A 15,370-nucleotide genomic window follows, 5' to 3' on the forward strand; every position below is an offset into this window, starting at 1 on the left:
AAGTCCTGGGCAAAATACGTGACACAGACTTATTGCTCAATAAATGCCTATGGCTACTGTTTACAACATTTTTCTCAGGCATAGGACTTCTACCACATACATCACTTAGGACATTTTAGTAATTCCACCTTCGTTCCTCAATAACTTATTTCTATAAATTATATTCTGTTGTCTATACAGGCTTTTATAAAATGTTCAAGATGCTTAATATCATACTTTATTTATAACTGCTGAATAATTTCACTCAAGTCAGCGTAATTTTCCAACTCAAGAATATATCCTTTACTACCTGAAAGTACTATACATGAGATCTAGGCCAAATTCCTATAGAATTCTACTAAATACACACATTCAACAGTAAGTTGAAAGCACACAAACAATACATACATGCCAGGCTCTTTCAGACGATAACAATAAACAAGGCAGAAATAGTACTAACCAGAATTATAGTCTATTCACTAACAAGTAATTACAAAGCAGTGTAATAAATATTAAAACAGGGAACAAATGGGTGCTACAGAACACAGACAAAAAGAACACTCACAACTTGAGAGTTAAAAAGGGCATCCCAAAGGATGAGGTCTCTGACGACAATAAGTAGTTGGCAGAATAAGGCAGAGAAATGAAAGCTGGATTAAAAAAAAATAGTGTCTTAACCCATTTATGCCTGAGGTTGGAATTTTTTGAATTTTTGCAATCAGACCTTGGTGATGACCTTGAGCAGTAGGATATAAATAACTCCTGCATGCTCAGTGTTCCAAAAATGGAACATTAGGCATAGTTAAGCACGGGGAACATTTTCTTCTAACACCTGGAATTAACAGAGAGCACAGACTGTTGAAGAACCTGAAATAAGTTTACCACATATGAAGTATACAGTGCAAGTATGGTGTACTGAAGTATGAAGCTGGCGACATATGCAGAAGAGAGATTGGGAAGAACCTTGAAGTCATACTCTATATGATGCAATTAAATGAGACTACTTAAAAGTGCTTAGCACAGTTCCTGGTACAAAATAAGCACACATTAATTGTTAAACATTCATTTGCTATTACCTAGTACTCTCCCACTTTTGCCACAATTTGGAATCAGACAATACACCCACCAAGAAATATGTTCTACTCACTCTTCTTTACATAGTTGGTTGCTAAAAAAAAACTGTATATATAGTACTTTATAGTACTTAAGAAAAGTCTTAGAGAGTCTGTTCTTTCATTAGTAAAATAAGGACATTAACACCAACCTTGCAAGCCTACAGTAAGGAATAAAGCTAGTATGAAGAGTTCCTAGTAAGGAATAAAGCTAGTATGAAGAGTTCCTAGGAGAGTGACGGGACACATAATTAAGGACTTCCGAAGATGATTTCTATTAAGACAGATTAGCAGGTAAGTCAGAGAAATCAGAAAGTAGGAAGATTTAGTTTCACTCTGGGGTTATGCAATAGAAATGCCTTAGAAATTTTGTCACCTTAGGACTAACTTCTTTTAATAGGGTAAGATACACACACCAACGATGTTAAAGTTACAATAAAGGAGTCAATACCATTCTGATGACGTGTTTACTTTTTCCTAAAGTGCAAGCTTTTTCAAAAACGAAAAACTAATCTGTAATTTGTTTTTTTCACAATTATCTTACATTAAAAGTTTTCAAAGAAAATCCAAAATCCCATAGCCCTAAAACAACTAGTCTCATTTTACATATTTCCTTCCAGGTGCCTTCAAAACAATAATTAGGTTTTTCTACTCCATATTATACTGTTTTGATTTAAGACTTAACACCAAATGGATATTGTATTAGCAATATTTTGAGGGCAACCCTTTTGCAAAAGCAAAGATACTCTCTAGACATATTAAACAAGAAAATTTATCATCATTTGATTTATATTCAATCTTCAAGTATCACATCTGGGACTATAAAAAAGGCACTCTGTTATATAAATTTTACAGTATGTAATTATTGTCTGATTCTAACTTGTCTTACTGACAACCTAAAACATTTATTTCTAGCTACTCTTTTTCTTCCAAATGGTCTCATTCGGTGGCAGCTAAATTCTAAGAGAATTTTATTGATATTAATCCTAAATGACAATATCATAATATATTTGAGAAAGAAATTATCAAGTGACATCATTTCCTTAAAAAAGTAAAGAATATTTTACCTGAAATAAAGTAAAGGATAATCTTAAAATCAAACAAAATATTTTTTTCACACTACTACACAATTATTATCAGAAAATCCTAAGTAAACTGAAGGTTAAGTTAAATTTCCTAAGACAAAACAGCTAAAATGAGTATAAAAAGTTTATTTTAGAATTTTCAAATAAAAAATCCTACAACATCACTAAAACAAACTGTAAGTTCAAAAGAAATGAGAATATCCTTAGGACTTCTTATGGAGAAGATTTTACTCAGTGTCAGTATCTAATTCTACTAAATATCTGCTTAGGGTTCACATAAATGCCCTTAATAATCTTTCATTAGACTTTAAGATCAAGTCATCTTAACTTGCTGATGCTAAACATTCAATTATCATACTATGAGTATTCCTAACATTAAGGTTATGTGCAGTCTCTTAAGGACACATCTAATTTTCCTAGTCCTCATTATTTAATCATGTAAAAATGCCAAGAAATTAGTGAAACACACTGGAAGCCACATAAATAAATAAGTGTCAAAAAAACCCCGGAACTACTAAAACAGCAAATCTTATGCTTTCAGTCTTGAAATACAATAAGGCAAAATTGATTAGTGTTTAAAATAATCTCAACTATTTAATGACTATCCATGTAAAACATAATCACTACCTCTCTTGTCACTCAATCTTTAAAGAAAATGGTAAATTAGGTATAAAACAAGCAACTTAATTCTACATTGCACTTCAATACCAATTCATCAATAGATTAATCAATTACACATCTTATGTAGAAATTTCCCAAATATATCATTCAGTTATATATGTTCATCTTTCTTCATCTCTAATAACATGTTTTAAACTCTCTAGTAGTAAAAACCTACCTTTGAGGTTCTTTGAAGTTGATCACCAACATATGTTTTACGAAACTGATCCAAGAACCACAGAATTGCAAGCTCTATTTTCTCATTAGAACACCGAGGCAATCCAGTATCCATTAAAGATATAAGCTGAAAAACTCTTCATGAAGGGGGGGGAAAAAGCTTCAGTACAAAACCTTAGAGAAACAACATTAAAACACTTACCATAAATGTAATATAACACATAATCACTGTAAAAAGTGGGAAAATACAAAAACACATAAAGAAAATATTTTTTGAATCATCTGAAATCCTACTACTGAGAGATACTACAACTTGGTCTAATTCCTTCTAGCCTTTTTTCCCTAAGACATACACACACATGCACATAAATGCAAAACTCTGTATGTATATACAGATTTTTTTTTACTAAAAACTGATAAAATAAATGCATGGCATACACATAAAAAATCCTATACATAGATATAAATTTTCAGTAAAAGAAGAACGATATTAAGTATGTAGTCTTGTATTTCACTTTTTTACTTAATCTTATATTTCTAAATAATTAAATATTTTGAGGTTATGACTCAAAGTTCCAAAAAAATCCAGAGGTACATCTATCAAAAGTTATATCCCACCCTTAATGAATAAGAAAAGTTTACCTTAAACTACAAGGTGATCTTAACAAAATCAAATATTTCTAACACCAGTTAAACTATTATTAAGAGAAAATCATGACTTTTCTATTTATTACTATTCAAAACTATTATTAGGAAATTATAAATGAACTGAAGATTATGTTAAATTTCCTACAGAAAAAGCTTAATTCAATATAATGAAAAACTTAGTGCAGAACCTCAAAAAAGAAATCCTTCAATATTATCTATTTTCATTAAAATTTTCTGGTGGATGATTGCCAAGTACCGTGTGCTAACAAAATCAATATAATATAATAATTTTTCAAGAGACAGAAGTAGAGGTTGTTGAGGAAACAGTACCCTTTTCTAATTTGCACAAAGGCAGCTCTGCCTAGCCCTGACACACCCAGTTTTCCATATATGCACACACGAACATATATACACACATTATTAACAGTTTATATGTCCTTCCAGATAATGTTTTATGTATGTATATGCAAATATGACTATAGATTCTCCTCCCAAACCTTCTGAACACATAGAACGTATTACCCACATGGTTCTAAGCTTAGCTTTTTCCATTTAACAATCTATCTTAGAGCTCTTTATCCATCAGACATAAGAAGGTTCTTCATACTCTTCTGAAGCTGCTTAACATTCCATTATATAAATACACCATAATATTTTCAAACATTCCCCTACTGATGGATGCTAAAGTTGTTTACAATTTTTTTGCTGTTACAAAATGCTGCAATTAACAATCTTGCATATGTCATTTCACACATGTCCATCTATAACATACATTTCAAAACGTCAAGTTACTCACTCAAATGCATAAATTATAATTTTGATAGCTATTACCAAAGTGCACTCCATAAAAATTAAAATAATTTATACTCTTACCATCACTCCATAAGAGTATCTATATACATACAGACAAGATAATTCAGGATGACAGAAAATTAGAATTTCTGGAAAGTTGAAAAATGGCATCTCGGTGTATTTTAATTTGTATACCTCTTACGCATGTGAGGTTAAAAATTTTTCATGTCATTTTCTGTGACCTGTTTGCTCATATACTTTGCTGATTTTTTTTCCATTTGGTTGTCTTTTAATTACTGAGTTTTACAAATTATTTACACATCAGAGGGTTGACCTCTTCGCCTACAGTTGAACTGTAAACAACTTTGTGTTTCAATTGTCTCTTGGCTTTATGACAAAGTCCCCAACCCCAGGCTGCAGAGCAGTACTAGTCCGTGGCCTGTCAGGAAACAGGCTGCACAACAGGAGGTGGACAATGAGCAAGCAAGCATAATCGCCTGAGCTCTGCCTCCTGTCAGATCAGTGGCAGCACGATTCTCACAGGCGTGCAAACCCTACTGTGAACTGTGCATGCGAGGGATCTAGGTTGTGGGCTCTTTATGATAATCTAATGCCTGGTGATCTGAGGTGGAACAGTTTCATCCTGAAACCATCCCCTGCCCTGGTCCATGGAAAAACTGTCTTCCACTAAACCAGTCCCTGGGACCACTGCTTTATAATGTTTAATGCCATGCAGAAGTTTGTTATTGTTTTTCTCATGCAGAAAATTTGATCAATTTTTTCTTTCATGGATTTTGCATAATAGCAAGGTCTTACCTGAATCTGAGGAATTTTGTGATTCTTTCTTTCTACATTTACCTCTATGATACATTGGGATTCATCTTGATTATACAGTGTGAGACAGGGAGCTAACATTATTTTTTAAAGATGCCTATCCAGTTGCTTCAAAACCATTTATTTCCTGTAGAGTTTATCTTTTGTTCACCATTATGAAGCACTTATCATATATACTAGGATTCACTTATGCATTCAAAACACTTACTGAACCCTTTATTCTTTTCTACACTCCATCACACTAAATACATCCTGACCAATTATTTTTACCATATTATTAATTTTCCAAAGCACTGTTTTTAATGGTTGCATAAAATTAAGGCTACGTCAAAATTTAATCATCTTATTTTGGATTAAAATTCATATTTCTAAGTAAAACATAATTACTTTCCCCTCCTTTATCCTCAATGACTTCTCGAAACAAAATATCTAAGTCACAGCATACGAACTTTTTCAAAAACTTGCTATGTATTGCCAACATGTTAAGAAAAAATATTTTGACAAGCGTTTTTATAGTGATTATTTCCTATATTTATAAATAAATCTACTTATTTAAAAGTACCCTTTGCATACCAAATATCCTCAGTACTGCTAAGATTTACGGAGAACTTGCTAAGGAATTAGATTTAAGAATTAGATTGTTACAACCAGGTTTTGAGGGTTTTTTTCTAAAATGATGTTTGATACGCTTATGCTCTAATTTTGAGAGGAGGAGTAAAGCTAAATTTTAAAATCTGTTTACTGGTGAATTAGCAGGTTATTGGAGTAGGTTTTAGTTAAATAAATAGATGTATACATCAAACTTCATCTCTGGAGTCACGTGATTTGTCAAGTGACTTAAGGAAGGTGTATCTTGCTTTTAAATTCTTTACTGCATAGGACCTCCCTTCTCCTACTCAAGTTCTTTGTTGATTTTATGTACTTTCTTTTGTTTACTTTTATTTCCTTTTTATAGCACACATTCCCAAATTCAAAGAAGATGTGGAACAAAAAGTCTGTTGTGGTGCCTTTACAACTCATATTAAGCTGGTGATCTGCATTTGCCTAAGAGGCAATGATATCCCCACCAGGAGGAGAGTAGGAATGAGTTCCCAGCAGGGTACACAATCCATTTGTCAAAGAAGTTTTAGCAGTTGTATAGGTTCAGCTGCAAGTGTCTGAAATCCAAAATAACAATGGCTTAAATAATATAGTTATTTATTTCTCTCTCAAGCAAAAATCCACGGTAGTTCCCTAAAGCTAGCTGGTGCTCCATGATGTAACAGAGGCTCAGGTTCCTTCCATCTTGTCACACTTGCCTCCACAAGCACTTTGTGGTCTAAGGTAGCTTCTTCAGCTCCACGTTCGGTCTACATAGGTTACACGTAACACGTTCATCTACACTCAACTTCCCAGAACATAGTCACTTTGCCACACCTAGCTGCAAACAACCTAGTAAATCTAGTCTTTATTCAGAGTGGCCATCTGCCCAAGAAAACAATCAAGTACTTTATTATGGGAAGGGAAAGGAAGAAGAAATGAAAGACAATTGACAGTCTCTACCACAGTGCCCCCTGAAGATGTGCTGCCACCTCTAACAAATGTGTAAGACCAATGCCTATACATACCAATATAGACAGGTTTAGTATCCCTTTGCTGAAATGCTTCAAACCAGAAGTGTTTCCGATTTTTAATTTTTTAAAAATTTGGAATATTTGCATTATACTTACCATCTGAGCATCTCCAATCCAAAAATCCATAATCTGAAATGCTTCAATGAGCATTTCCTTTAAGCATGACCTTTGAGATTCATGTTGATGCTCAAAATGTTTCAGATTTTGAAGCATTTCGAATTTCAGATTTTTGGATTAGGGATGCTCAATGTGTATATAATATCCACTCCCAGTTCCAATTTATTGTCCTACATATATTATTCCTTTATCTTAAATTATTTCTGGTAAAAAGCACAGAATAAAAAGATAAATAATCTTTGATCCAAGTATAAGCATGCCATTTCAAACATAATGAAATGAATTTTGGATAACTGTTCTGAATTTTCCTAGGTATCCAACCAAATAAGTATTTCTTCAGTCAACAAATTTGAGGGCCCACTATATGTCAGGTATGTGTTAGGCATTCAAAATACATCAAAGGACAAGACATATATATCCCCAGTCCTCTAGAAATCGATAATCTACAAAGAAGAAGACAAAAGAAGCAGTTAGAATCAAGAATGACAAGCCCTATAACAAATGTTATCTCCTAATATTCTAGGATGGAACAAGGCAAAGCCACAGATTGTTGCGACAAAGAGGAAAGCATGTGTAGCCATCTAAAGGGGCAGGGGGCTAGGCGCGGTGGCTCAGGCCTGTAATTCCAGCACTTTGGAAGCCCAAGGCAGGCAGATCCCTTGAGGTCAGGAGTTTGAAATCATCCTGTCTCTACTAAAAATAAAGAAATTAGCCAGGCATGGTGGCAGGCGCCCGTAACCCAGCTACTCAGCTGTATAATGTTCAACATGGCTATAATGTAGTGAATGGCAGAAAATGAGGCTAATGGGACAGGCAGGAGCCAGATAATGAACAGCCTCATAAGCCATGTTGTTAATCTCAAAAACAATAAAGTCACTGCATAGTTTAAGCAAACATCCCAGTGAAACAGTCCAATGGGTGTTTGGAAGTCAGAAGACAAGAATTACTGAAACAAAATACAATCACTGAGCAATGCTGAGGGCCTAGTTGAGGTTAAAAACAACAAGTGACAATGGGTCCTATCCACAGAAGTGTGCAATTTCTTTTACTATCACTCAACAAATTCCCTCAGGGTGAAGCTTTTGCCACACAGAGGAGATAAAATACAGCAGTAAGCAAAACAAAGCTTATTCCTTCCCTTACTCTGTAGAAAAAACAACATCAAGAGGTAGTAAGTACTATTAAGAAAAATAAAGTAGGGTAAAGATGTTATTTTGGATAGGGAGGTCAAAGGAGCTCTCTTTGAAAAAGACATCTGAGTACAGAGACCTGACTGAAGTGAGGGAGAACAGTTAACCCTTGAACAACACAGGTTTGAACTGTGTGGGTCCACTTATATGCAAATTTTCTTGCGCCGCTGCCATCCCCGAGACAGCAAGACCAACTTCACCTTCTCAGCATTTAAGCCTACCCAATGTTTAAGATGAGGAGGATGAAGACCTTTAGGAAGATCCACTTAATGAACAGAAAATTTATTTTCTCTTATGATTTCCTTAATAACATTTTCTTTTCTCTAGCTTCCTTTGTTAGAATACAGTATATAACACACATAACATACAAAATATGTTTTAATTGACTGTTTATGTTATCAATAAGGTTTGCAGTCAGCAGTAGGCTATTAGTAGTTAAATTTGGGGGAGTCAAAAGTTATAGGCAGATTTTCAACTGTATGGGAGTTTGGTGACCCTAACTCCCTCATTGTTCAAGGGCCAAATGTACTATTCAAACATCTGGAAGAAAGTATTCTTAGCAGAAGAAAGAGAAGCGCAACGGCCCTAAAGTGCCCTAAACACACTGGTAATACTCAAAGGACAGCAAGGAGGCCAGTGTTAAATGGGAAAGGGTAGGAATGAGGTCAGAAGTAGCACAGGATACTCTGGGCCATCACAGGGCCTTGAAATTTGTCTCAAGTGTGATAGGAAGCCACTGGAGGCTTATGAGTAGGAAAAGGGGAGAAATACTATCTGATCAGAAAGCAGTTGAAGTTATTTACATAATAGTAGGGTTTGGGAGAGAGAGGAAAACTCTGAGCCAGTTATTAAGGTCTTGATAATGAGGGATGACTAGGAGATGAGTAGGTGACAGCAATGAGAGACAGAGGGTGGCACAGCTAAGTAGAACAGGTCTGAAAGAAGCTAGCACTCTACTAGCACTAGTGGATTATATTTATGCCTAGTGTTCCACTATTGGAATTGGGTTGGGTTCCACTATTGGAAATGGGTTAACAGGACACATGATGAGTAAGACAAAATCCCCGAAGAATCTCTCAAGAAGTTTTCATTTTAGTCATGATGAATGAAACTAAAATGACTATAAAATGTCTTTATTTAATTAGAAATACGTGGCCTGAGTATAATTATATTTATTTGCTATGTTTACAGTAGTATGTTTCAATCATAATTATAAATCATCACAATGTTAGGAGCTTTTATGACTCAAACTTTCATGCCAAAATAGCACATAAGTTTTGGCAGGAGCTTCACGATCTCCTAATTTGGTAGTGTTCTCCGAGGAGTAGGAATGCTTTCATATACAACATATAGAAGGCCACAGTACTTGTAGTTCCAATTATTTGGAACATCTTCATATGAAAGTGATTTTTTTGTAATTTTACATAAGACATCATTCTTAATTTAGAATCTCAATATTCTAAAATGCCTATTTATTTCCAGACTGTTGGGTAAGTCCTAGAATACGCCCCACTTTGAATTTGCTTGGCCCTGCTTGCACACCCACCAACCACACTATCATCTCCCACCTCATCCCTGGCTTCAGTCACTTGTCTTGTAGCCCCAGAAAAGATTCACACAGTTTCTGCAGTTACAAATCTTCCCAGAAAAGAGAGACAAACCACCATTCCTGTTCATAGCTCCAACAGGACCAATTAAAGCTCTGTCTCCCCAGCAGCCCCTCAAAGAGGCCAGGAAACACAACTAAGAAGTGTAGAAAAGTTAAATACCCCAGGAGTAGACATTAACCAGTAAGAAACGAGACACAGAAAGAAGCCAACGGATATACACTGCTTGTCCTTACTCCCCCAACCACGAGTTGTTCTGAGGCACAAGTGGTTTCATGTGGCCTCTGGGGAAAATTCCTATAAAAGCAAGCAACCAGTTGTATTTTCTCAGTAATATACCACCTTACATAGTTAGTTCTCATTATTCATGGTAGTTATGTTCTATAAAGTCACTGTGAACACTGAGTCAGTGAATAATGAACCATTGCTCCTAGGTAAAATACAGAATTAGGTTCCTGCAAGCCTCTGGTGACGACATTTTGGTCAATGGATTACAATCTTGTTTCATGTGTGTTTCTGTTTAGAGAGGCTTTTTCAAATATACTGTTGACTTGTTAACACTGAACTTACACACTACTGCAGTATTCACAGTACTCCCACTGGTGCCCAGACAGAGAATCTAACCCATGTATGGCACATGATAGCCTTTTTGTATTTAGGAACACTAAACAGCACTTTAACAATACAGCTGGGCTATTTTAAACACTGAAAGCACCAACAAAAAGCACAAAAGTACAACAAATGTGGCTCTAAACAGAATATAAAAAGGACAATTCTTTGCAGTACGAGAGCTGAAACAAGGCAGAATATCACCTGTTCAACCTCAGTTGGGAAAGTGCAACACAAAACTCAAATTTCTTCATCCCTATGCACATGTCTGCAAGTGACCACAAAAGCACCATGAGGACTGATTTTGGGGTTAGAAACACATTTTATCAAGTAGGCAAATTCACAAAAAATGGAACCCAGGTATAATGAGGATTGACTGTATTTGTTTTCTCTTATACTTACTTTCCCTTTCCTCCTCTTATTTCTTCTCTAAAAATGTACTCTTCTCCCTAACCTCCAGAAAAATATTAGCCCATGAACTTCACCAAAGGCTCTGTTTTCCAGGGAATGCAGGCTAAAACACAAATCTTAGTTCAAAATGTTCAATATGTTTGCTGCTTAAATAAAAAACTAATATTTTTTTTCTCATTGGCAAATATACACCTACTTTATTTCCTAATATACATTTTCTCACGAGATAGTGGCAGTGTGTGTGTGTGCGTGTGTGTGTGTGTGTGTGTGTGTGTTTTGAGACAGAGTCTTACTCTGTCACCCACGCTGAAGTACAGTGGCAGGATCCCAGCTCACTGCAAGCTCCGCCTCCGGGGTTCATGCCATTCTCCTGCCTCAGCCTCCCTCCCAAGTAGCTGGGATTACAGGCGCCCGCCACTATGCCTGGCTAATTTTTGTATTTTTAGTAGAGACGGGGTTTCACCGTGTTAGCCAGGATGGTCTCGATCTCGTGATCGAGATCACGAGATCCGCCCACCTCGGCCTCCCAAAGTGCTGGGATTACAGGCGTTAGCTACCGCGCCCAGCCATGTATTTCCCTACTTGATGATTAAACTTTAAAAAAAAAATCAGCTGGGCACGGTGGCTCACACCTGTAACCCCAGCACTTTGGGAGGCCAAGGCAGGCAGATCACCTGCCAGGCAGATCGGCAAGGCAGGCAGAGTTGGAGACCAGCCTGATCAACATGGAGAAACCCCATCTCTACTAAAAATACAAAATTGGCCAGGCAAGGTGGCACATGCCTGTAATTCCAGCTACTTGGGAGACTGAAGCAGAAGAATCACTTGAACTCAGGAGGTGGAGGTTGCGGTGAGCCAAGATCGTGCCATTGCACTCCAGCCTGGGCAACAAGAGCAAAATTCTGTCTCAAAAAAAAAAAAAATCAAACTATAGCAAAAAGTATGCCTAATTTCCACTTTATTAAATATGTAATGTTGTCTTAAAAGATGGTGCAGAAGCAAACTTTTTGCTTGGCTGAAAATTAACTAAAGCATTTTAAGGAAGCCCCAAACACCTATTATTCATATTTTCAAGTAATTTAATTTGATACAGAAAATAATAAATCTTAGAAAAACTAAAAATATTCATGGTCCATGAAGATTCACATTTTATTGAAGAAACAGTTTAAAGGTTGAAAGGGAATGGAACAAAATGAAATTTTTTATCCAACAGTACAACAGATTTACTAAGCACTTAGAAATATATTTAAGAAGAATAATGAAGGAGAATATCACAACTAGGTATAACAATTTTAAGGTCTTTAATAGGGTAAAAATATATAACAATATACTTCTAAGACCAATGGAAAAGTACGAAAGGCCTGAAAAAAAGATGTAATAATTTTGTGTAAGACGTAAGTGGCACTTCAAATCAGTAGAGGGTAGGATTGGCATTAATTGGAAATCTTGGAAAAAATATATGAAACCAAATGTCAAGATATATTAAAAATAAATATAAAAAGCTATTAATAATACCAAAGAGAGCTGGGAGAAAATACAGGTGGATATTTTTATTAACCAGAAGTGGAAAAAAAAATCTTTCTAAATATAAGCAGCAGAGAAATATGAAGGAAAAAGTCCACAGATCTGAATACATAATATTTAAAGCCAGTAAAGAAGAAATTTCTGAAGTAAAAATATGGAGAAAACATTTTCAAAATGAGGAGCAAAATATTAACATCTCTGAGACATATATATGTGTGTGTATATATATATACACACACACACACTGAGCTCTTACAAATAAGTTAGAAAAGATCACAAAAGAAAAGAAGGTAAATAATATAATCAATATAGATATAAAAGTCACAAAGAAAAAATGGCAAAGCTGGGAGTGGAAAAGAATGTTTGATACCAATAGTAACCAAATAAATACAAATTGAAACAATACATTTGTTACCTATAAACTGGCAACAATATGAACCCTACTCTCTGGCAGCTCAACCACTAACAAATGTTAACTATCATACAATTAGGGTTCAGCACAGTGGTCCCCAACCTTTTCGGCACCAGGGACCAGTTTCCTGGAAGACAATGTTTCCATGGATGGGGTTTGGGGTGGTGTGGTGTAATGGTCTCAGGATGAAACTGTTCCACCTCAGATCACCAGACATTAGATTCCCATAAGGAGCATGCAACCTAGATCCCTCACATGTGCAGTTTAGGGTTCACACTCCTATGAGAATCTATGTCCCTGCTGATCTGACAGGAGGCAGAGCTCAGGCGGTAATCCTTGCTCACCTGCAGCTCACCTGCTACGCAGCCCAGCTCCTAACAGGCCATGGACCAAGTACAAGGGTTGGAAACCCTTGGTTCAGAGGATACATTGGTCCTTTTTCAGAAAACCATGTGGTAATGAGTACTGAAAGTCTTTCAAATGCTACATAACCTTTGACCAGCTATTCTGCATTTAGGAACGAACTCTAATGAAATTATCTCAATCGACATAAAGATATAACTAAAAATAATTTAGTTATATCTAAAAGTAATTTATAATAAGAAAAAATTGAGAAACAACCTAAAATTCCAAAAACAAGGGTCTATTTAAATTATTGTACAGCTTAGAAAATTTAATGTCCAGGTAAAATGTTGATATTGTGCTTGATTTTAAAAAGTAGTGTTGCGCTGTGTGTGTGTGTGTGTGTGTAATATATCACTAATTGCCAAGCACTGTTCTAAGCATTTAAAAAAATAAATTCCTTGTAACAGCCCAAAATAAGTTAGGTATTATTATTAGCTATATCTTATATTGTTTTGTAATGTTTAAGAAAAGTTGAAAAACACACATGCAGCAAACATATACCCATATACATTAATTAAAAAGACTCAAAGGGACTTTACAAAATAACAGTAGTGGTTATCTCCAGATTAACACATAATTTTTATTTTCATTTGAAGTTTTAAGTCTTCAATAAAAACATGTATGACTCTAAGGAGATTTGTTATTAAAAATAAAATACATGGAAAATCAATTCGCTTGTATTATTCATATATAGAAATTTTCCTCAGGTTAGAATAGAAACTTGAAGAGAATAATTCAACTGCTTTTTCCTAAGGCTGTGGCCAATAGGTGACAAAACTTGCGATGGGTAATTGACTACCTAGTACTTTCTGACTAGATGCAAGTCATCTAATTTTACCACCTTTCCAATACACACTGGATGTGATTGCTCAGATCCTAAGTAATAAAAAGCAACCTAAATCTTTATTACATTATTTGCACAAATATGTACAAAGTATTTTGAGTCTATCGCTTATTAGAGATTTGACTTCTACAAATCACTTAACCTTTGAGTCTTGGTTTTCCCAGCAATAAAAAGGGAAATAATACCTTCCTCAAAGGCCACATACAAAATGTCTTCGCTCATAGTACTTGTTCAATAACTAATTTTTTTAACTATTTAGCAAAATTCAGTAAATTACACAGTTCTTACTTACCGACAGGATAATTCTCCATCCATAGCATCATGCTCATCTGTACTGGTGTATGTTAATCTTCCTCCAACAACTGTCCCAACTAAGTATACCAGCCATGCAAGACGTCCTGATATAGAATAAGAAAGAAAAAAGTTTAAGAAGTATTCATAGAAACACAGCTTATTTTGGGAGAAATTCCAAAATTAGCACAACGATCTACTCTTCCAAACAAGTGATAAATCACTGTGAACTCAGTTCTTGATAGAAAGCAGATGGGTTTTAAGTTTATCAAGGCAGCAGAACAGTGAAAATGCCATAGAATTTAGAGCCAAATAAAACTAATTTGAATCCCAGCTCTACTAAGTTGCTATGTGATCTTGCGTAAGTTACTTACCTCTTTAAGTCTTAAGGTTTTCATTTGTAAAATGGAAAAAACAATGTCTACCATGAAGACACGACTGAAAATAAATTTGAGTACAAAACACTAAACTGTCTAGGACCAGGTCTGTTATTCAGTCAGGTCGTACTCTTATGATCCAAGGACCAGCATCTTTTCTGTTTTTGTTTTGTTTTGTTTTGTTTTGTTTTTTTTGTTTTGTTTTGTTTTGTTTTGTTTTTTGAGACGGAGTCTCGCTCTGTCGCCCAGGCTGGAGTACAGTGGCCGGATCTCAGCTCACTGCAAGCTCCGCCTCCCGGGTTTACGCCCTTCTCCTGCCTCAGCCTCCCGAGTAGCTGGGACCACAGACGCCCGCCACCTCACCCGGCTAGTTTTTTTTTTTTGTTTTGTTTTTGTATTTTTTAGTAGAGACGGGGTTTCACCGTGTTAGCCAGGATGGTTTTGATCTCCTGACCTCATGATCCGCCCGTCTCGGCCTCCCAAAGTGCTGGGATTACAGGCTTGAGCCACCGCGCCCGGCCCAGCATCTTTTCTGAATGGTCAATGTCATGATAGTACCAGTGTGATCATTTTAAATATTTCCCCTGCTTGGAATATAATAGTAATAAATTTATTCCTTCTGTATTTTTATGCATGATATATAAAAAAATCCAAGATTTCACATTGTTTTGACAGTACAGTCA

At 35.5% G+C, this 15,370-nt stretch overlaps 1 protein-coding gene across 3 annotated transcripts in view; it reads right to left on the reverse strand.

The window, feature by feature from the left end:
- RANBP17 (RAN binding protein 17) overlaps positions 1-15,370 on the reverse strand; it is a 425,055-nt gene that overhangs the window by 319,672 nt on the left and 90,013 nt on the right. For all 3 annotated transcript variants that reach the window (XM_073010527.1, XM_008015284.3, XM_008015285.3), the window contains 2 exons: positions 14,312-14,417; positions 3,015-3,150 (listed from right to left, as the gene is read on the reverse strand). In XM_073010527.1, the coding sequence (XP_072866628.1) occupies positions 3,015-3,150; positions 14,312-14,417 (242 nt within the window). The remainder of the gene's footprint in view (positions 1-3,014; positions 3,151-14,311; positions 14,418-15,370) is intronic.

Source organism: Chlorocebus sabaeus, chromosome 23, assembly GCF_047675955.1.
Source record: "Chlorocebus sabaeus isolate Y175 chromosome 23, mChlSab1.0.hap1, whole genome shotgun sequence".
NCBI classification, from domain to species: domain Eukaryota; kingdom Metazoa; phylum Chordata; class Mammalia; order Primates; family Cercopithecidae; genus Chlorocebus; species Chlorocebus sabaeus.